The sequence below is a fragment of the Acromyrmex echinatior genome, chromosome 1 (genome assembly GCF_024713525.1).
Source record: "Acromyrmex echinatior isolate Ae372 chromosome 1, ASM2471352v2, whole genome shotgun sequence".
In the NCBI taxonomy this organism is placed as follows: domain Eukaryota; kingdom Metazoa; phylum Arthropoda; class Insecta; order Hymenoptera; family Formicidae; genus Acromyrmex; species Acromyrmex echinatior.
In genome coordinates, this window is record NC_141852.1 from 11,453,382 (window position 1) to 11,477,400 (window position 24,019).

Below are 24,019 nucleotides of genomic sequence, written 5' to 3' on the forward strand. Positions count from 1 at the left end.
TCCGTGCGATAATGCGCTATGTGATTTAGATAAAATCGTTAGCTATAATTCAATCTAATCGCTATACCGCGAAAGACTCCATCGGGAATATTGGCGATAGCAATCGGGTCAATTAATAATATGAGAAGGACGAACCTCGCGTGTGTCCCTGAATTTTCCATAGAAATCGCTCGTAAATCATCGGACACGCGGCGTTTCGCAGGAATTTTGTGCAGGCGGCTTAATTTATTACATTATTCGATAATTGCTGTCGCGACTTTTACAGGCGCTTTTTTCCTCCCGCTCCCTCTCCCTCTCCCTTTCTCTCTCATTTTCCTCTCTTTGACATCGGTCGTTTTCATAGCTTGCCTACATGCCATTCGATCTCGGCATATTTAAATAAATTACGCTCTCCAGTTATTTCATTAATGTCGTCGCCGCTGCGTCGTATCGCCGCGATGATACATCATAAATGAGACACATATCGTTTATTCATCTCGGATAACGTACAATATTATAATCAGTACGAGTACGTATTAATTATGAATTATAATTATGCTGTTTCATAGAAGCTAATTACGTTTAATTACGGTGATTGATAAAGATTGATCGATTTGATGTATCTAAAACTCACTCGATTTACGTCGTATAATTGGGATGATTTCGAGTACTGTTTGAGACACGAGAAGCTATAAATTATGTCGAATTTTATTGTTTTACCGTTGCAAAAAATTATTGCGGATGTTTCTGTCGCATATACGTGTGGATTATGTATGCACGAATGCAGAAATAATCATCAGCGAAGCGGAAATTGTTAATACGTCGGTGCATTGCGTGAGCCTAATTATCATGATTTACTTCCACTATGCTAACTCATAACCGCATAAATAAAAGTATTATCAACTTTTGTTTATTTACTGTTTTTCTTTTGCCCAATTTACCAGATTAAGCGACGGCCACGGTCGCGCTAATTACGATCCCTGATGAGGCTTGCTTCCAAAACGGAACGTGCGATAAACGATAACAATTACAACATACAGATTGGCCAGAAGTTCCGGACATGTTTGACATTTAACACAGACAGTCGCGCGAATGCCAAGTACGTACAGCCTGACTTCGGGAACCGTCAATCGATCCTCGGGCAACAGTCTATAACCTTTAGCCAAGGCATTTCGAGAGTTCACTTTACATTAGTTATGAACCGGTACGTTATGTAAGGGTCGTAAGATAAACGCGTGGAGAAAATGTACGAAGATCAACAGAATAGAACGTTCGAAGAGATGTAGTTCGAAGCAAAGTAATTTCCAGAAATCGAAATTCAGCTCTCGACCGTGTTAAGAATTCGAATGTCCAAATTTCGAGAATTCTTAACTATAAAAGTCTCAAGTTTCCAACACTCTAAGATAAATGAAAAATCAAATTTCTGCAATATGAATAATTCTCCACTGACATTTGCGTAGATTTTGGGATAAAGCTTACTTTGTATGATTCATAATCTGTAACAGAAATTCCGAGTAGAATGTAGATAAACGAAATATGTAGCTGCATGTATGTATCAAAAATATGTATTTATACGCACACGTAGCAATAAACATAATAATACGTATTAATGCGTACTAAATATTTCGATTTTAATTTTGAAATACATTATTAATACGTATCTCATCCCAAGAGTGGCGGGATATGTATTAATAATACGCATTTTCATATTATAGAAAATACTGTATTAATATGTATCTTCATATGTGGAAAATTTATGGAGCGAGTAAGCGAAATACTTCATCGCATATTTCAGTACACCGGTGTCGGCGCTTGTAATGTTTTGCATTATTTATATAGAAAAATCGAGAGGACGATCTTTTAAGGGAGACAGATGCAAGAAAGTGGTTGATGCAAAAGATGGTAGGATGTGACGTTTCCTGAACGGGAAAGCCTCACGTGGAGTGTGGCCGCCATGCGAAATCGTTATTATGCCACCATGATTTTACAAGGAGGACTCTCGCCCGACCCGTATTTTCCCACCTGTCAGTACCAGGCTTTCCCATTTGTTACTGCGAAACCTCGCAATCGCGAGTGATACCGTTTGGAAAAGATCGGACATCGTTTACTGGGACACGTCAAATTCGTTTCGATGTTTCTTTCTTACAGCTTGCCGTTACATTATATTTGTATCAGTAGACATAACAACAAATTGAGAAATATTTCAATTAGATTTATTTCGAGTACAACTTATATATGTGCAGTTATACCACAATCATAAACTGATTGTCTCTTTTTAATTATTTAAATTTGTAGAGTAAAAATTGTAGAGTAAACAAATTATATATTAAGTAAAAATCGACCGGCTTGACATAATTAATGAAGGAAGAAAGAAAAACTTTTGATATTTGTAATTATAATTATGATTATTACTATATATGATTATTGTTATTATTACTGTTAATGATAATAATAACTGTATGTATAGTTTTATCGACAAATATGTACATAGTTGGCAAATGAAAATTGTTATAAATAATTAATACTGTCATAAAGATTACTGCAATTATTATAAATTATAGTTAAATATATTTTTTTAAACAACTATGTAATATGATTATCCCATAAATGACTACATATTGTAGTAATTTCAATTTTTTTCATGGTAAAAATAACTATGATAATTATAGTCATTTTCAGTTGCCAATTACATATATTTCTTAACAGAACTATACACATATATATATAGTAGTTTTTATTACAATAATATTATAACAATAATAATCATAATTATAGTCACAAATATCAACAATTTTTCTCTTAGTGTACGTGCCTATTATTTGTCTTAAAACAGTTCTAAATTGAAACAAAAATAAATATCACAAATTATATTGACAAACAATTTATTATTATTGACGCTAATGAGCATCTTTAAAATAGTAAAAAAAAATTTTTGTGAAAAATATTTCAGCCGAGATTCAAATTTGAATCTTTTTTATTTTGTGCAAATATTTTGTTAGATATCTTCGATATGGCCTTCTTCGCTCATCTTTTATAAAAATATAATTTGCATTTAATACTTTAATATCGATAATGGAATAATCGAATAAGAAATGCACAAAATAGTAAAGTCTACTACACAGTAAATTTTTCAATGAATTTTATACTAATCTTATTTTTCTTTGCAAAAATGCATATGCATGCTTTCATCAAGAGAAATCATATGCATTTTTGCAAAGAAAAATAAGATTAGTATAAAATTCATTGAAAAATTTATTTCCTAATCTGGATTAGCTTAAAAATTCCTTACACGACTCGTGTAAACGACACAGACTTCACAGAATTTCAAACACTTTTTGGTGGAAAATGCGTTTATATGCGGTTCTTCGATCACAAAGTATACTGCAGGTTACACTATGGTAGTGCAGAGAGAGAAGAGAAGTTGATCGACAAGGAACGTCGATACCGAATGCATAATTTATAAAACGCAAAAGAGAAGGGTATCAGCGTCTTGAATTTCCGTCGCTCCGATTGCAGAATCTTGATCGACATTTCGCTTCTCTCCATATTGCATTTCGGAATATTTGTTCTTTACGGTCCGAATGGATTGATTCGAAAAATACGCGGAACGCGAACGAACATTACGGTTATACGGGTTGCGAAACAAAGTTGCACATTACTCATGATTAATTTAGCACCGTCATTTATTTAAAACGGTTGTTCAAACAATAATTTTTAAATATGTGATTGCATTAGTCGGTTGAATAATAATTACTCATTACACCCGGCTCGTACGAGCATTGTTCAAACAAGTTAATGAAGTTACACACTCGACTAATTATTCGACTAGACGATAGTATTTTCGAATCATGCAAATTGAAACATTGAAATAAAACATCTTCGTTGCACTCTGACTTTTTTTATAACGCAAGTTTCAAACTAAATTTTTAATATTTACTCTTGACTTATATTTATATCCTTTAAAAACGGATGTTGTCGTTTTAAAATACACCGTTCAATTTTCATCTCTAAAAATTGGATTTTTTTATTTATAATATTCAAATACCATGTGTCCTTTCATAGCACAAAGTAAACTTGACAGTCTATGAATTACGTTAACACACGTTGATATTCTCCTCTAGATCCTCACGCGGGATGTGTGCGACGGGAAAGCATTCCGGATAAAAATATGCGTGTTTTATGAATTTTAATATTTTCATTTTTTATTTAAATTACTTGCCTTTACAATGGAAACATTGCTTTGATCGGCGTGCGCTTCTATGGCGTCTAACCCATCAAATAAATCTCTTTGCCGCCTGAAGTAGAATAAATCGATCCGTATAGAAAGCCGATATGCCGTATGTATATTTTTGCCAGTCTCATTTACAAATATAAATAATCTATCGTTCTTAATGAAACGTCATAAATTCATTATGTGTGTGTGTGTGTGTGTGTGTGTGTGTGTGTGTGTGTGTGTGTGTGTGTGTGTGTGTGTGCACACACACATTTCATGTAGTTACGCAAAATTCAAATTATATATATAATTTGAATTTTGCATAATATTTATATATATATAAAATTTGATAAAAATCAAATTATATATATAATTTGTGATAAATTTTGCATAACTACATGAAAAGAATAATTTTGCTAAAGTATCTAAAACTTTAGGTATATATAGATATATATGTCCGAAAATAATTATGTTGGTCCAACAAAAATAATTCTGCAGGAAGCTCACGTATAATGAGCAATACTGCAAAAAATTTTGACATTCTAATAATTAATTTAAGCGTTCTATATTTTGAGAGCCCAAAATTTACTTTCAGATCTGTATCCAGCTAAATTTTTAAATACTTCAACAAAACTGTTTTTTCCGGAAAATTTATATTTTTTCGAATTTAATATGTCTTTTTCTATTTATAGAAGTGAGCAATATCATTCAAACAAGATATCGCAAATAAAAGATGCAATCTTTTTTCTGTTTTTTTTTTTCGGAAAATGTTCTAAAGTTTAGAGTTAATATTTGAGTGGTTTAGAGCATTTTTAACTATAATCTGTGTGTGTGTGTCGCTATTTTCTCGACACTAAGGAAGAATCTCCGTTCGACTTGTGCCCTGGCTATTCTATAAATATGAGAAAAGACGTACTACTCAAATTTGAATATTTCCCTTTTATTGGATCCCTTTATAACGGAAAGCTTTCGCCGGCGCCCTTTGAATTTCAATTCTTCGGCCGTGTCTCTAGCCGCGCCTCTCCAAGTATTATAGAATAAAGCGATCTGTAACGAGCGTCGGACTAGGATAAGATGGATACTCGCATATTTGCCTTTCAATACGATTATACGTGTACTTTGCGCTTCGAGTGACCCAGGCGCGTCCAATATAAGCTGCGCGTTGCTTTCTTCGTTTCCACGGATAAAGCCTCGAAGAGAACGTTATTCGATTTCTACGGGCGATGTCTTCCAAGTGACCGACTCGATTTCATCGTTTCTCTCCTGGATTCTTTGTGGATACCTCTCGACTTGTGCAAAAGTTCATTCAAAGCTTTCTCTCTCTCTCTCTCTCTTCGTTATAATAATTTATTTTTGTACTATCATTATTTTTTGCTAAATTTTGTATATTTTTGTTTTTTTTTCTCTTTTTTTATATACTTTTTCAATCTTACGTTCTTCGTCTTTTGCTTATTTTTTTTTGTTCTTAGAAGATTTGCCTTAAAGCAGCAATAAATTAAAGCTTTAATCTATCTATACTTTCTAAATCTGTATTAGTGGATACTCACTGATTATCCAGGCATACTTGGGACTGATATCTCTCTCAGTGATTATTCAGATTTAGAAAGCATCTATCTTCCTATATATTTTATCGGTATATTGACATTCGTGTGCGTCCTGAGATCGTGGAAAAGACGCTGCACATGCACGTGCCCACATGATCGATCGATTCCCTTACATACTTTATAAACTGTACGTGGTAAAATCCAAACAAGCGACATCGTTAGACGGATTTAGGAGCCATGCTGTGGCTAACTGAGAAACTATAGTTTAACCCGCGCGAAGTGTGGGAGAGAGTTCCCGTGGTCCTTCGTTCATATTTCACGACCCGATTAGAAATTCATGAAACGAGAGGCACGGCGCTACGTAAGATTTAAGATATATTTCACTTCGTAGTTTTATTGGAATACAAAATGGCAAATTAGTTTTGTAACCGACGTTAATCTCGAGCCTCTAGAAATTTAACCTACAGGATACTCTACATTGGCTAGACTTGCAGATTCTTGTTTGAAGCTTGGATGCGTTCGCATACAGTGACGCGCACACCCACTTCGTAAATTTTATTTTGAATATGAATATGAGGGAGAAAAGTAAAAAGGAAACCAAGGAGGAACTTTTCTATGGAAAACGATGTTTCCCGAGGATATTTACAGCTAACGACGTCCTCGAGAATATGGCAATCGAGGTAAACAGCGATGAGTCGCGGTTTTCCGCTCCTTCAGAATCCTGATTTGAAAGTTCTCGTTTACGATGGAGATCCGTCGTAAGAATAATCGTGTATCGCGTGTCGTTGTTAGAAGAAAAAGTCTCGTTATATCAAGAAAAAGAAGATGCAAGGGAGAAAGAGAGAAAGAGAGAGAGAGAGAGAAAAGAACAAGTTTTTTTCCTCTTCAATTATGACCCCGTCGCATTTGGTAAAGTTGTGTCGTCGAGACGGGCGACGATTCGCAAACTCGACCAGGCGCGTTATTAAATTATGAAACATCGTATCGCAAGAGTCGTATCGTACGCGCGCGGGATCGGGAGGTTACCGGCAATTTACTTTGCTAATTGCAAAAGTTCGAGCGGCCAGGTGCCGTCCCGCCCTCGCTCTCTTTGGAGTCGTCGTCGATCCAGAACGTCGTCCACTCTCTGCGCATTGCATACCGCCGCCATCGAGTTCATACTGGAGCATAATTCGCGTACAACGCCGTTTATTAATAGCATCTCTAATGGCGTCGTGCAATTAGCATTGTCTAACAACTCTCTAAATTCTTCTTGCGTGTCGTTAGTACTTGTTTGTACGTGTGTGGGTAGCGAGATTGGTGCTAAACAACTAAAAGTCTGCTAAGTCCGAAAGACGTGTCTGAAAACTAGGATATGCTTTAAAGCCACTTTAGATGACTATAACACACGAGAGAGATTGCACGATGGAATATTCTGCCCATTTTATATACGTACTCGAGGAAGCAAATTTTGAATCGGAATATTTTTGTTGAATTTACACGGTATATCAAACTATATATAGAATTCTATGAAAGGAACTTTATCGTAGATTATAGATCGTATGAAACGCGGCTTCTGATAATTTCACATTTTTTTAGATGTTTGCAGTTAATTCAATGTGGTAACTTTTTCTGGATTACAGAGTAATTACTGTAAAATGATACAAAATGGATACAAGATAACATTTATTTCTTTTCATTATGTAGTTACGGTAAAAACGATACAATAATTTTGAAAAGTTAAATTAATCCAATAAAACAGAAAAAACTTCTACGTAATTTTTTAGCAAACTAGATCAATCATATACTTTTATTCGCATATAGTTGAATACTTTTTCATTTTTTTTTTTCACTCAAACATACAAAAATATGTATTTATATGCATGTATGAATAATAGAAAGATATTACGGTAAGAAGAGGTAATGTTGCCATTAATAAACAGCATTATACCAGCGTACATCGACCAACGGAAAGCACAGGCAACCATATGAGAAAGTGCTATAGCGCGCATATAAAACATCGCTAAAAATGCATGTAAAAGATATTAAAAAATTTATTACATATTTCGAATAATTCATTTTTAAATAATTTTATTTGATATATACAGTATACACTGTTAAAAAAATGTATAATAAAATTGCATAATAGTCTATATAAAATTGCATAATAATGCACGTAAAATTACACATTATATTTATAGTGGAAATATATTATTATAAAATTGTGCGTTTCTACAAAAATTAGCATTTTTACCTTTAATTGTGTAAATACATTCTTATATTACATGGAAAATTACAACAGAGTATATTTTATAGTTTCTTTTAAAAATATACACATTTTTATGATATTATATAACATAATAGTAACATGTCATATTATATTTGCATTTTATGTTCGTACAAATCAGTAAACAATTTAAGAAAAATTGTACATAATTTGTTGATGAATTAATACTTAAATATTTCTATATACTTAACTCGCAAATTTACTTCTATAATTTGTATAATTATTATAAAGAAGATTAATTTTATTTATAAATTGTGACTTTACTTTATAAGTAAATGTATAAATATATACATTTAGTAGTTGGTTCCAAAATTATAACTTTACATGTAATCTTTTTACAGTATATATCATAAATGAGCACTGTATTAAATAACAATAAAATATAATAGACAATTTACAATCTACTGACTGATACAGACCTTAATTTCCAAAACCCCATTTATTGATTTATTAATATTTTTAATATATTATTTTTAAAAAATTGATTAAAAATTGATAGAAGCTTTCTCTCATTTTCGATCTCTTTCTCTCTTTGTACGTTGCATAAGCACAAATCAGAGCCATCTTTTATACACGTATAGGAATTACATACTACTATTATTAGTACTACTACTACTACTACTACTATTACTACTACTACTACTAGTACTACTACTACTACTACTACTACTACTACTACTACTACTACTACTACTACTACTACTACTACTACTACGACTACTACTACTACTACTACTACTGCTGCTGCTGCTGCTGCTGCTACTACTACTACTACTACTACTACTACTACTACTACTACTACTATTATAATTACTACTGGTACTGTGCATTAGCACATATTTAATATTCTAACAGCGCATATAAATAAGAAGTTTCATTGCACATGATGAGAGGATGCATTCGTTACTCTCGAATACGCAAAATTCTCCGCACATCGCTATACGCACATAGTTACATTCTGCACATAAGACCGCGAGAGAGAGAGAGAGAGAAAGAGAGAGAGAGAGAGACAGAATAGATAGAATAAGAAGAAGCGCGAGAGTATTTGCAGGTTGTGGGTAGTGTGTGACTCTCTACTCACTCACTCTGGGAACTTGCATACGTGCCGCAAGGGTGAAACGTATCTCCCTCGTGCGAGTCGAATATTACGACATATATGATGTCGTGCGGTTGCGTCAGAGTGCAATATTCGTACCACACGCACACACGTACGTGCACACCGATATCACCGATGTCTGTGAACATATGGGACACGGCAAATATAACCATGACGGAAATTAGTTTGACAAAGCGGCTTCCGAAGACTCTTTTCGAAAAATAGTCGCTCATTATGAAGATCGATTTTATGCGACCACAATTTTATGTAAATCCTGAACAATGACCCACATTAACTCTCTTTCTAATAATTGATTATGTAAAATGTCAATTAGTAAATATATAGCACATTCTTATTATCTACGAGAGGTAAATCTCGTTTAATATTTTATAATGCAACTGAAAATAAATGCGATATGACTTGTTGAAAAATAACAAATAATTTCGAGAATATATGTGAATGTTTTTCAGAAGAAGCTATATTTGGCACAGAATTCTCGCACAGAATACTCATTTGATATTTACGCTCGGTGAATATTCGGCAGTTAACTATTACCGCAAATAGCGCTACTTTTATATTTGCATATACTTATCAATTTCCAGCATCGATGTCATTCACGGGAAACACGTTAACGTACCTTCATTTTACCGCCTAATGACCTATATCATCGCACCCCGCACGATGTCAAGTTGTTTTATTGGAGTCTGCATAAAACAATGCGCGTTTCTATTTCCATTTAAATTCCCTTTCGATCGCTATAAAGCCATCGCGATGCAATAACGCGTTCATAGCGAAGGCGAGATGCATAAAAATCGGTCGATCGCTCATCAGTTTAAATGCGACTAGCTGCGATAACCTTCTCGTCGATTTCCGTCCGCGTCGTATTCGTGTCGCGGATTTACCAACCCATTTAATTAAATCGTGTAAAACAAACAATCGTGCGGGCAAACGGACTGTTCTATCACTTAAGGGGAAGATATATGACTGTGCGTTTTATTAAAAAAAAATATTGCAATTATAATGGAAATCTCAGAGATGCAATTATTTTTCATTGTGTGTGAACATTATTCCATTTGTAACTCAATATATTAAGCAAATATCATATATTGGTACTTTTATTTGCAAAGATTGTCATTTTATTTCACAAAATCGATCGTAATAACTTAACTTTAATTTTTGTACTTCGATACAAATTTAATAAAGCCAATACATAATGTAAATAAAATAGCAATTTTTATGAATTTACTGTAATATTCTAGAAGCTATTTTGATACATTTACCGTGATACTTTAGAGGCAAGAAATAAACGGAGCGTGCAAAATGCACCTGTACATTCGTGAAGGGAGATAAAGTCCCTTTATTGCATCGATCTATCGTGTACTTTTTGTCGATCGAATCTATCGGCGTCTTTCGGAATTCCTTCGCGATCTTTGAAACCGGTACATACTGCAATTTACATTTGTTACGGTTCCGCACAAGCTGTGTGCAGCACGTTGTTGCAATTTATGGCGGCGCCGACGCTTTTTGCCTCCTTGAATCACGCGAGCACTCCGCCCCGCTGAAACGTTCGCCACCTGACACATTTAAGTCACGTTCTCCCGATGCTACACGAAAGCTACAGTCGGTGGTAAGCTCGATTGCAATCTGGCCCTGGTTAACTTAATCGTGATTGAAGTCTTGGTTATCGTGCAGTCGAGCCGGACGGCTGGATAAGTCAATAGGACCGTTTGCGGGGGCCAATTGTAACCAAGAACAATTGTAACACCGACGATAATTGGAATCTTTAGTGGTTGTATACGTCGACAGGAAGCAGTATAGTTGAATAATCACGTAACAAATATCACGTTCCTCTTATAAGATGTAAGGATTGAATTATAAGCGGATCTAAACTTTCCTGAAATTGTTGCGATTAATTTTAAGCTCCCCTATTCGTCTAATTGAGAAAGTAGTAAGATTATAAATGACTAGTTGAATGACTTCAGAAATGAAGATCACAATCTTCATAAAATATTGTTTACACCAAATCTTTTATAGATAATATTTTATCACATCATTAATCGAATATTTAATTTTACATTCGTACTCACTTAAGTGTTTCTGATATTCCGATATTAGGGTAACTCCAGTATATACGCCGCTATTAAAAACTTAATTTATTAAATATTATTTACTATGTTTATAGTAAACAACCTATATCAGTAAAACTTTGTACTGTCTACTACTATGAAAAAAGTATTAGAAATCCGAAATATTTATTTTTTATATTAAAAATAAACTTTTTGAAACCTTTGCATTTTTGCCGTATATCTTATAGGGATGGAATATACTATATGACTACTCATTGCGGGAGGGGGGATATGTACGGCTCATGAAAAATTTACAAATAATGCATATAAATAAGACGCATAATAACACAATAACATATAAAATATGTTTATAAAGTTTTATTGAGAAGTAAGAATGATAAATATGTATATGAAATAAATAATAATTACAATCTTCCTACATATATTACAAGTGTTATGACATGAGGTACATATTTCATGTAATGCGTTTATTGCATTTAGTGCACTGAATTCAATCTGCGCACTTTGTATGTTTTGGGCATAAATCCCAAAGTTCGCTAAAAATGCCGTATATCCCAAACAGGTGGGATATACAAGACAACAAACTAAACAAAAAATACGAAAGCACTTGTATTTTGCTACACAACATGCTTTACTATTCCATTACACGTATGTATCACGAAATAACCACTAAGTCTTTTACACGCCCTACATTAATCGTTTTGTGTAGATTATAATTTATGATGGTGTTACAGTGACAAATCGATTCAACTCACAATAAATTCATTAATATTAAGTAAGAAGCTGAAATCATAACACAATACTAATATAACATAAAGGCACGTAACAGTAGTTGCGGGAAAATTACCCCCACTCCTATTTTTCCTAACTTCTGCGGCGTAAATCCCAGTGCGGCATATTTTCCAGAATTACCCTATATTTCAATTTTCTTTATTCGTTTACAATTAAATAAAGATTAATAATATTCTATACGTCTTTTAGATAAAGATAAATGCAAAAAAATTGTTTTGAATTGTGAAAGAATTTGCACTAAATATAACAATGTGTGTAACAATATTTATAAATATCATTCATACATTAAAAAAAATTTTTTTAATTTTTGAAAGAAGGAGGTGTCTTCGAGCGACACACGAATAATAAAGGGTTAAAGATATAATTATGAGTATATGCGCAATCTGCTTGGAAGTCACTTTTAAGTGGTAATAGAAAATTCTCCGTTTTTTCATATCCCATACATCATCTTATATTCCGTCATTTTCGAAAATCGACCACTAGCTAGATTACGATTTACAATCGATATATCATTGTAGTTCTAAGCTACGAGGCGGGACTCGTAAAATTATTGATTCAGTTACCGGCATTCAGTCTGTGTGTCGAGGCAACAAAGACGAAACGCAATTTCGCGAGGACCATCATCCGCGTCACGCTCGCGATCGAAGGATGCACACCTTTCGCGAGCGAATCTCGCGGTAGAGACACATAAAGCTCACACCAAAGCACATCGATTTGATCACAAGGGGGCACACGCGCGTAAAGTCGCGGGGATAGCGGCGTGTATGTGTGTATGTGTATGTGTGTGTGCGTGTGTGTGTGTGCGGTCAAGCTATCGGAGAGGCGCGAGCGCATACGCGAATTCACTTCCAAACCCGCTCATTTCGAGACCGCGAAACGCAGGCGCATTGAACGATTATCGTATCGCGGGATTCACGGAAGGATGGCGCGGGTCCTTCACCTACCCTTCCTCACCATTCGTCGCTCCCTTCCCTTACCGTAGATCCCTCAAGCCCTCTCTTTCCCATTCCAATGTCCTCCCGTTTACCCTTCTCTCCGATCTCTCTTTCTCGCTCATTTTCCACATTCGTTCGTCATCCCTTTTCTCCCCCTTCGCCCTCAAATTCGTTCCTCATCCCCCTCCGTCAGTCCGACCGCTGATACCGAACGTGCGTACGCCTGCGTACACGTCGTTACTACTTACTACTACGCTTTACTACTGACACTCGCGTACTACTACGAGCAGTGGCGTATCGACGACCTTTCGCCCCGACCTTCGCCCCGCGAACAACCACGAGATTTCTTCTAGGGAATTTTCGGGAGGGCGGGGGAGGAAGCGCGCACTCCGCGACTACGCGATTTATGCACGCTATTTCCTCCCGGCTTCCTCGCCAAGTTACTACTGCAGTGCGCACCGAATCTCGAGTTGTTACGTATCTATTTTATTTATTAGCTTCCCCAATCTCTCTATTCCCTTCAGTGGAATTCTATCTAACTGCCGGATCCCTTCTCTTCAAATTGAGAATGATAGTTAAACACATTTTAGTTCATATCTGAGCCAAGTTTCTCCTTTTGTTATAATAATATAAATTTAATTCGGGCCTCATTAAAATTTAAAAAAATAGCTTGAAATGTTAATATATATTCGTGGGTATAATTGCATTTATCAAATTTGTAATTAAAAAGTTTTGCTTGGAACCAAATTTATCTCTGCGAAAGTAGGACATAGCTATCAAATTATGACCAAGTATTGTAGCAGTGTGAAATTCAATGCATATTACGAGAGGTTTAAAGCAAAAATCATTAAGTTCTTTCGTATCGTGATCTTATTGCGGTTTTCTATTTCTGAGAGAATCTAGGTTGACTAATGAAGACTCATAGTTGAAAATATTTGTGCCAAATTGAAACGGAGATCGGTAAATCGACCACTACGGATTCGATTCCATTGGGGTATATTTCTGGACTGTGAGCCAGACTTTGCCCTCGTTCCTCATTCTTAACCCCTTAAGTAAAACTTTATTTTCTGCTTGGTTGCAGGTGTAATTTTTCCGAGCTCTCTCACGCACGAAACGGAAATGATTCATTTAAAGGACACAGAGATTAATGAAGCGTACAAATTCAATAATGAGATTTTAATTGAATTATTTGTTGAACTTGCAATGCAAACGATATGTTTTCTACCATGTACAATATATGCATTGTAGATATATTTCTATTTTGATACATAAAATTTTATATATGAAATATATCGAGAAATGTATTTGAGAATTGCGCGGAAAGTGCTGCAGTTGTCAAATAGATTTCTCGATTATGATTTTTCTCATGATATACACCGCATTGAAGATACATTGATGTATTTTTCGCATGCGTGTGTTTCGATTTGCATCGGAAGTAAGAATCTCCAACACTATAGATGCACTCTGTGTGCACAAAACTCACGTCCGAACTTTCTATCCCATAGTGGTAACGCGAGACACGAAAACGGAGCACGAATTTAGTACCCGTTGTCAAAAGTTGCACAATAACCATGCTGCCACTTTGCCAACGAGTAACTCGACAATACGAGAGTTTGGCGCGCACGTTCGGGGTTGCGCATAGGTCGGGAAACATTAAATTCAAGCGACCCTTCCGCGGTGCAGATTACCGCCGACTTGCGTTCCCGTATATAGGACGACGTAAATTTGCGGGAATGTTCGGTAGGCCGCGTTTACATCGGTGTTTACAATTATATCTGGCGGGATATTAAGAGACGACGTAATAGGGCAAGGCCGATGAATGATGACCATTTGGCCATTATTCATCGTCCTACCTCCGCTATCACGAAAGCGTGAACTAGGCAGAATGGAAAGACGTGATTTAATTTTGCGCTAGCGAGATAAGATCGATTACTACGATACGATACGTATAACGTTACTGTTACGTAGTAATTCGGATTTAAAGTTAAGTTTGATCTAAATGCGATATCAAAAAATGGAATCTTAATAAAATTACGTGCAGTAATATTCATGTACTGAGAAAAAATAGCCTAAATTTAAATAAATATTTCTTTGAATACTGCCAACTAAACATTTACTTACAATAAATAAATATTTAATAAAAAGAAGTGATTATTAAATCAAATTAATGTTTTTGGTATCAAATAAATAAATTTTTATATTTAATAAATATTTAGATAATACTATTCAAATAAATATTTATTAAAATTTAAGATATATTTTTTTCTCAGTGTGATATCTACAAAAATCGAAATTTTTGCCAATAAAAATCATATAATTTTTTACAATAACATTTTACAGATAATATTAGTACAATTAAGAAAATGCCGCCGTTTTTTTAAAAATAAGATTTATAATTTCTTCCCGTAAGGGTTTAAGTAGTAACGGTCGGCTATGCGACGGCGCGTGTAAGTAGGGAATTCGCTGTATAAAGAAATCAATTTTTCCTCGCATTAGGGACCCGGCACATCGTTAAGAGAGTTTCCATCCATTTATAATGTAAGCGAGTGTACCAAGAGAGAAAAAGAGAAGAGACGAAAAAAAGAGAGAGACAGAGGGTGAGAGTACTGATGGAAAAAGCGTTGCGGATTAAATTGGAGGCGGAAAGTGTGCGTAGAGCGCGGCATTAATATACCATGCATATGCCATTACAACATTCCCCGATGTCCACGTGTTACAACACGTTACTACTATTACTACCACTGCTATATTGTCACCACCGTCCATTACGCTCAACGCTCCTCGTGCGTTTGATGGAGAAGAATCCGGTCGTCCGTTCGTTCCTCTACCTCGTAAATCATCGCGATGGGCATCCACGTAGGTCACTGGATACGTTGGTGAAATAGTGATGGGATGGACGAAGGTGGCTGGACAAGGATGGTGGAACAGGAGGAGAAGAAGAGCAGCCGTTCCGACGAGAGATCCTGATTTTCGAAGCGGATGTTCGAAGATCGCCGCGACCCAGATTATAGTAATGACCACTAATACATCCTCCGGAAATTGACGAATTATATTGGCAAGATTAGTTTTATTTCATAGGAGATCTTCATACCTTTCGGAATGGTTTCTCGTCTGCGGATTTTATCACTGACTATTGTCCACGGAGTTTCAACGAGATCAATTTTCAGTTTATAACCTTTGATGTTTCCGACATGGAATTATTTTACTAAAAGTGTCATCGTTATTACATTGGTTTTCACTCTTTCAAAAGATGAGGTAACATAAAGCAATTAATAAATTCAAAGGAAGCTTTACATAAAAAAAATTTTTTGTCGGCTATTTCTCGTATTTATTACTTTTCTATGTTTTGAATTGCTTCCTATATTCATTTTTCATACTCTTTCGCGAAAAAAGAAATACTATTTATAAGCATTGCTGTAGAATGAAAATAGTATTGTACATTGAATACCGGCGATCTCTTCTCGTTCAATGTCGCTTCATGTTCTATGAAGAGATGCCCCTCCGGCTGGAAAACGGCTCGCATTATGTCAACGGGAGGATGATGATATAGACTACTTCGAAAAGTGCATTACCAGCATTTCTCGCGTTTGTTCCCCACCCCGGGCTTATTTATCGCTCCGGGGGCCAAGTCTCGCTAGCTTCAAGTCGCAGCTGCTGTCTGTAATGGAGTTGCGTACCGCCGTCATATGTGGAGCAAGAAGTTGGACGCGATGGGGAAGTAGCAGCCGACTCGAGAACAGACGTGATGGAGGGGTGAAGAACCTCGAGAAAAAGTAAATACTCTGTATATCGAGCGTATGGAAGATGCACGGGGTGGAACGCAAAAAGGGCGAAAGCACGTTTAGCGGAGAGGGTGGAAGAAGCAGGGAAAGAGTATTACTCGGGAAACGCACAGGATGACATGTGAAATGATACGAGAATATGTGATGTGCCAACTGATATCGTGCGGAAGTACAAGTAAGGAAAGATGCGACAATAAAACTAGGAGAAAAGAGGGTAGTAGAGAGATACACGTGGAAATAACCCGGGACATTATCGTAGAAGAAACCGGACGACCGAGACGACACTTTGATGCATGGAGGGTGAACGCGAATGCGAGTACGGATCAGAAAGAAATCCACTCTCACAGATCGCAAAAATCCGTCGTTCGAAAAAAAAGTGCGAACGCAAGGTTGCCGCTGTCGTGCGAGGTGAGAGGTCGAAGGAGAGAATTCGCGCGACCACTGACACCCGTAAGTGGAATGGCAGCGGATGTAATAAGAAATAAACGAAATGGGGAAAATCCAATTGAGGGGAGCCGCGATCGCGCGAGTGAGGAAAGAACGCAAGTTCCTGGGGAAGAGCGAGATGGTGCGAGCGAAGGAGAGGATACGAGAGCGCATCGCGAAGAAAAAAAAAAAGAAAAGAATAAGAAGACATACGCGAGGCGAGAGAAGCATGAAAAGCGCCGCTTAAGGCTTAAGGGACACAAAGACAGCGACGATTTGCGCGCACAGTTAAGAAAAATGCGAGAAAAACGCGAAGATAAGTAACATGGATGGAAGGCGAGAAGGAGAGAGAAAAGAGGCTTAAACACAGTAGAACTACACGAACGGTTGACGATCGTCCGCTCCAAAGAGTGTCCTAAGAGGAAAACGGGACGAGATAAGTTGGTAAGGGATGATCGCGCGTAATTCAGTCTGAGCAAAAAGGTGTGAACGAGATTGCCAAAATATTACGGAAATATTATAGGAAAGGGGGATGGGAGAAACCGCGAATAACGAAGAATCAGGAAGCGCCGTTCTCGGAGGTAGAACGATGAGAGGAAAGAGGCGAAGATAGAGGTCCAGAAGGACAACGTAGACAGGAAGGTTCAGGATAATGAGAGAAGAGGATGACGTGGAAAGAAGCGGTGAGTGCGACAGAGAGAAATCGAGTGGGCACGCAGGAGGGGTGGGAGGGCGAAGGGGTTGAGGACAGTGGAGGAGCGCCACGTTGGAGTTGGAGGTACGTTGCGAGGTAGTAGGAGTGCTCGAGCGCGTAGGAAGGAGGCGAAAAAGGGTGAAGAGGGACAGACCGAGTGAGGAGTGCGGAGATAGAGTACGAGTTAGGGAGGAAAGAGAGCGGAGGGGGCAGGGGAGAGGGCACGTAGAGGGAGGGGGTGGGGTGACGTCACGCCCGATCGATACTCACTCATACTACTCCTCCGCGTACGGCGACACGGTAACCCTCCGACGATGGCGCACGCGCGCCTTTTATCCCTTACTTGTATCGCCGACACTCGTACTCGCTCCTGAGCGCCGCTTCCCGCCATATTAGCCGCCATGGGGTAGGCGAGGATGTGCGACAGGGGTAACACGGGGTGCTTCTTCTTCCGCAAGGTAATCCGTGCGTTTTCTCTCTCTCTCTTTCTCTTTCTGTCACTCATTCTCGTTTCCTCATTCTCCGTTTGTCTATTTATCATTCTCTCACTCTGTCGCACTCATTCCCTCATCGGACACCTACCTAACCGTCCTACGCGCGCCCTTTCGCACCATTCACCGGTCACGTGAAACCGAGAAGGGACTGGCGATCTGCACTCGAGAAAGAGACAGGTCATAAGAGAGGAAGACTGGCCGGCGTCTTGTTGAACGTGGTGCTCTGGCCGAGGACAACTCGGGGCACGTATGGGACCGCCGCGAAGGGATAGCGCGACACGCGCGGCGGCGTTCATCCGGCAGACGGGTGAGACCGAGAGACGTAAAGAGAAGACGGACGGAGCACGGGGGTGGTGGGCTACCGGCAGGAAGGGTGGCAAGGAGCTTCAGGAGCCGCCACCGCCGTCGGCGAGCGAAAGGGGCTGCAAATCGGCTGCGGCAGCGTGGATGTCCCTGCTGTCGCTCTGCGACCGGATGTGCGGCACCGCCGCGTGGCTCGTTCCGGTCACATGCCTCCGCGGGGTGCGTTTTTTTCCACGGTTCACCTTTTGTGCTACTTCTTTTCACCGACGTCGCAAATGATTATTAAGCTGGCAGGTGGAATGAGCTCGCGATCTATTTTACAGCAAAAATCTTATTGTTAGTCCCTATACAGGAATAATTTCCCCCGTATTTCCTGGCATCGCATTTAACGAGTGGACGCGAGAGGATTTACGGTGATGTTCGTGACGTTAGCGTGACAGGTGGATGAGCTCGTTCGAAGCGCGCGTGGCTCGATAAGCTCGTGCGTTTTTCTCGATAGTCTCAGTGAGATACGAATCCGGCTGAAATCACGGTCAACGAGCTCGGGGATTTACGGCTGGTGCTTGTGCGTTGTCGAAGTGACAGATTGATGAATTTCCGCGAGACGCCGCGTGCTTCGTTAGGAATCCCCTCTTACCCTTAAAAGGATCATGATGGGACTTTACATTTACATCGCATTTGTCTCGAATGAAAAAGTGCTATTCTAGATAGTCTACCTTCCCTGATATTCGGTCCTCATATTCGGTCACTTTATTACGGCCCTCATAATTAGGTTAATTGAGATGAACGTGAGATATTCCAGTAAAAGCAGAAGTTTAAATGTATACGACTTTTGTCACTTGCTTTTATTAGACGCATTTAATGGAAATCTTATCGATCGTATTAATAATTAATGATTATCAATTTGAATTTTTTATTCCTGAAAATAATTTCTTCTTAATACAGTGAATAAAAATTATTACAAAATTCGCTAACAGAATTTGTTGAAAATATTTATGAAAATATCTGTTACCTGTATTTTGATTACATTCAGGCGACTGCAGAAATATTTACTTTAAAACACTATACTACTCATGCTCGCAATATTTCTACGTCTTTGAAAGAAATTAGAAGCTTCTTTTATAAGCTTGTGAATTCGCTTGCATGAAATATCTTCAATTTAGGTAATATTAATTAATAAGATAAAATTTGTTTATCTACTTAAATAATCCTTTAATTAAAAGTATTCAATTTGCAAAACAAGATACTTAAATAATTGATATCCCTACTTAGCATAAATCTATTATTGGTTTTAACTATCATCATAATTACACGATCTTCTAAATCATTGTGATCCTACATGATGTAAAATGTGAGGTAGCCAAGTTATGTAATTGCCAATGAAGTATGTGACATGTGCAGCCGATCTGTGACGTATGTAGTTTGATTGCTGTGGTCATCATTGATTTAGACTCTGACTAATCCTCTTTGAAGGGATGCCACTTGGACATTCAAATTTTCTCGATATTGCATGTCGCGTTATATTTCGACAATGCGGAAGGTACACGTCATTTTTTCATTTGTCGTCCCATTTTGTAATAATCAATTGTATAATCACTTTAGAATCAGCTGAACGGCGAAAATAATCAGTTATTGTTTTGTAGGAGGGCCGGGGGGAAGTGACAGACATAAGCGCAAGTCCTGGGAGGCAGGCACCTGCCAACCAGTTGCGCCCCAAGGAACCACCCCCCATGGTCATTCAAGGAGACTTCAGGAAGGTAGTGACGACACTTCATTAACTCGTTGCCGACACAATGGACGAATTTAGAGCTCGTTGTGTCGGCAAACTTCAATTGCTGGACAGCATGACGATGGATTCCAACACCCGGGACCCTATTGTGTTGCTCGTGAAGCTGTCTCGACGACTGGCAGAAACGTATTGGCGTGTGCTTTAGTCGCCACGCATTGTTCACTGTAATCTGATCGCTATTATATTAAACATGCCAAATTTAAATTAAACCATTCCGTTCTCAACCTTTGCATTGAAACAAGCAAAGTGAGGATAAATAAGGATAATAGCGACGTCTTGTCAGAACACTATTAATAAGGAAAAATGTAGCCAAAGATTTATTTTTATGTATATATGCTTGTTTTTGGAAGTAAAAAGATCTCATTACATTAAGATTTTATATAAACGAAATTAGGGCTGCATTCCGTAATTTATTGTGAGTACTGAAATTCTATAGTTCATGTTATGTATACGTATACTATAGATTTTTAGTACCCACAGTGTGAATAACGCAGCTTATATTTTAGTTTTTACATTTTTCTACACTGAAAAAATGATATTGTATCAACAGCATTATTTTAATTGAAAATAATCTTGTTGATTCACAATAACAGTATTAATGAAATAAATAAAATTTTATTAAAACAACAACATAACGTATTTGTTTCATTAACATTGTTATTATATTAACAAAATTATTTTCAATTGAAATAATGTTGTTTATATAGCATCGTTTTTTTCCTATGTATTTATTATTTATACGAGAGATCAACGTATTATTTTTATATATTGTTTAAATGTTTGCACGATAGAAATAATTTAATAAATAATAACAAAAACATTATTTTGCGTCGAGACAAATTCATCGGTCCACACAAAAATGACGATAAAACATCGCTACGCATTCTTTAAAACGGAAGGATCTACCGTTGCAGGTGAGCGGGATCAGTACAGAGATCTTCAAGCAGATCGAGACTGTCGAAAACGATCATGACGCATCGACAGCGGCGGCCCTCGAAGCTGTTGAGCGGAGAGGCGAGATGGTCGTGCGTGTCATTGAGCCTCGGCAAATGGGTAGACAGGCTTCCGAGGCGGCGAAAAAATTTATTGCTATGCAGGTACGTTATCGATGGGCCGTCTGTTTCCGACAGATTGTGATTCATTTGCATTCGAACGTAATATCTTGTCATAAATTAGTACTACGCGCAATTCTTTCATTACAGTTCATTTCAGCAATACATTAATTCCCCGTTTATCGTATACTCTCTCCTTTTTTTAATATATGATTACAATTCAATTACAGAATAGTTTTGGAAGACTTGAGATATTTTATCGTTTTTGCTCTACCATTAGTCAGAATATACGAAAATGCACGAATATTTATTACTTTGTTATACGAATATATATACACACACTTTTAGAAATTTGTTTAAAAAAATATAAGATATAAAATAAGACGCATAATATTAAACTCAATTGAAATTTAAATTAAATTTACACGGACTGTTCAATTTTTTTACTTAAATATAAAAATTCACGCAATGATTTACTTTATTGTAAAAATTCGTACAAAAATATTATTAGGCGTTCTTAACTGAATACCGCCTTCTTCACTCATTTGTCTTTTACTTTAATTTTATTTAATTAAAAAAAAATAATTCTTTATTACGTTTGTCAATGATTATATAGAAGCTCATAATGTAGTTATCAAATTATCGAGCAAATTATTTAGACATCAAAAGATAATATTCATTATAATATAACTCGCCTTGGCCTCCTCACGGAATTAGGCGAACAAAGTGTAACAATCTGCTTGCATGGTGGTCGCATTTGTATCACCCGGGCCAGGGAGAAAATTATTTTCACGACAACGAAGTAATTTTGCGCAGCGTAATTTCACCCGAGGCGCGCGCGTGAATGCTGTGAAATATTTCGACGGCACGAATTAAGAAAGTTCGCCGGCGATCTTCATTTCAGGATCCTAAGCACCCCATCCACTTCGTCGAGATAATCAAACGACCGGGACAGACCCTCGGCCTCTACATACGCGAGGGCAACGGCGTCGACAGAAACGACGGGGTCTTTATCTCTAGGATAGCTCTGGAGACCGCCGTGTACAACAGCGGCTGCTTGAAGGTGAGTATCTTCGCTCTGCCCTGCGAATTCACCCGCTGTCGCCGGGACGACGACAGTGAGAAACTGACGCGATGGAGAAAGCGAGGCGAGCGGTAAAATCGAGACACATCCGTGAATCGTCTCTTCGTCTTCTTTTTGCCAAGCGAGAACTTAATTGCCGCTGGTGCTCGGAACGAGCTCGGAGCAGCCATTTAGGATGGAGAATCTATTTCGAGAAAAAGAAAGAGAGAAGGACGCGATGGCGGGGGATGCGAGAATGCGCCGAATTAAATTTATCCTCTTACACCTTGACATTTCACGGGTCTCGGGCATCGATCAGTCTTGTATATTTGGGAGGGATATTTATCCTCTCGTTCTCCGCGATATCGTTGCTCGTCTTTATATCAGTTATCAGTCACTATGCATTCGCACGTGCAGGTGGGCGATGAGATCCTGGCGGTGAATCTGGTCGATGTGACGCACATGAGCCTGGACGACGTCGTGATCATCATGTCGATACCGAGGCGACTCGTCCTGGCCACAAGGCACGGCCCACATCAACCTGTTTCGCACAGCCGCCAGACTGAGCACAAGGCACCGCCCGTAGTAGTCATCAAAAGGGAATTGAATGAAGATGAGAGTGACCACACGACAAGTAATCACGTCAGGTACTATCTCAGACTGATATCTATATCTACTCCTTGAATTAATAATCAAAGGACATCTCGCAAATTGGTTCAAGATACTTGTGTATAGATGGCTTTACTGCTGACGTTATTACAAATCTTTTTATCTTTCTTCCCTACTCATACAGAAGCTTGTTAAAACAATAAAGTGACTGTTAATAAAAAAGCCGATATTTTATGAAGAACAATCTTCCAATTATAGTAATAGTACTATATTAATACTGATATTTGATATCGACTATTTAAATCTTTTCTACGCGGAGAAAAATGTAATATGCGCTAAAATTAATAAATTTTATGGAATAGGCGGGTCCATATAGGAACACGTGCTCACTTATGTAAAATTTACTTTACTTTTTTGGTAAATGAGTAATCGTCATACACCACTGTAAGATACTTTTTTACATTTTATAAAGTAAATTTATAAATTATGGTACGTCAGTAAATCTCTTGGTACCTCAGTATTCTCAGTAGAATTTATTTTATCAATAAGTATTTTTTGCCTTAGCACTGACAAAATTTATTTTACTACGCGATAAAAAATATGAGTGTATAAAGTCTTGAGAATAGTATGATTTACTTTAAGTCTAATTTACTGTAAGTAAAAAATCATTTAAATGGATTTATTATAATTGCAATTTACTTTTTACCTTACATCTTCTATATTTTTATTTCGAGGCAAGTAAAATTTGTCATAAGTTCGGCAAAAGTAGCCAGAATATTTTTACTAGTAGTTGTAAGTTAAAAATAACTCTTTTTTTTTCATGTATATCTTTTTTTTTTAAATTAGGAGAATAAGTTCTGCCATTAACAATTTCGAATATAATTAACAATTTCAC

General features: G+C 37.3%; 1 protein-coding gene across 16 annotated transcripts in view; it reads left to right on the forward strand.

Annotated features, from left to right (window-relative positions):
• Positions 1-24,019, forward strand: part of RhoGAP100F (Rho GTPase activating protein at 100F) — a 78,171-nt gene that overhangs the window by 32,648 nt on the left and 21,504 nt on the right. For 6 of the 16 annotated variants that reach the window (XM_087412640.1, XM_087412629.1, XM_087412633.1 and 3 more), the window contains 4 exons: positions 20,255-20,368; positions 21,300-21,497; positions 22,357-22,515; positions 22,933-23,162. In XM_087412640.1, the coding sequence (XP_087268766.1) occupies positions 20,255-20,368; positions 21,300-21,497; positions 22,357-22,515; positions 22,933-23,162 (701 nt within the window). Of the gene's footprint in view, positions 1-18,084; positions 18,831-20,254; positions 20,369-21,299; positions 21,498-22,356; positions 22,516-22,932; positions 23,163-24,019 lie in introns of those variants that run through there. The other 10 variants (XM_087412662.1, XM_087412660.1, XM_087412614.1 and 7 more) reach the window with 8 other exon arrangements.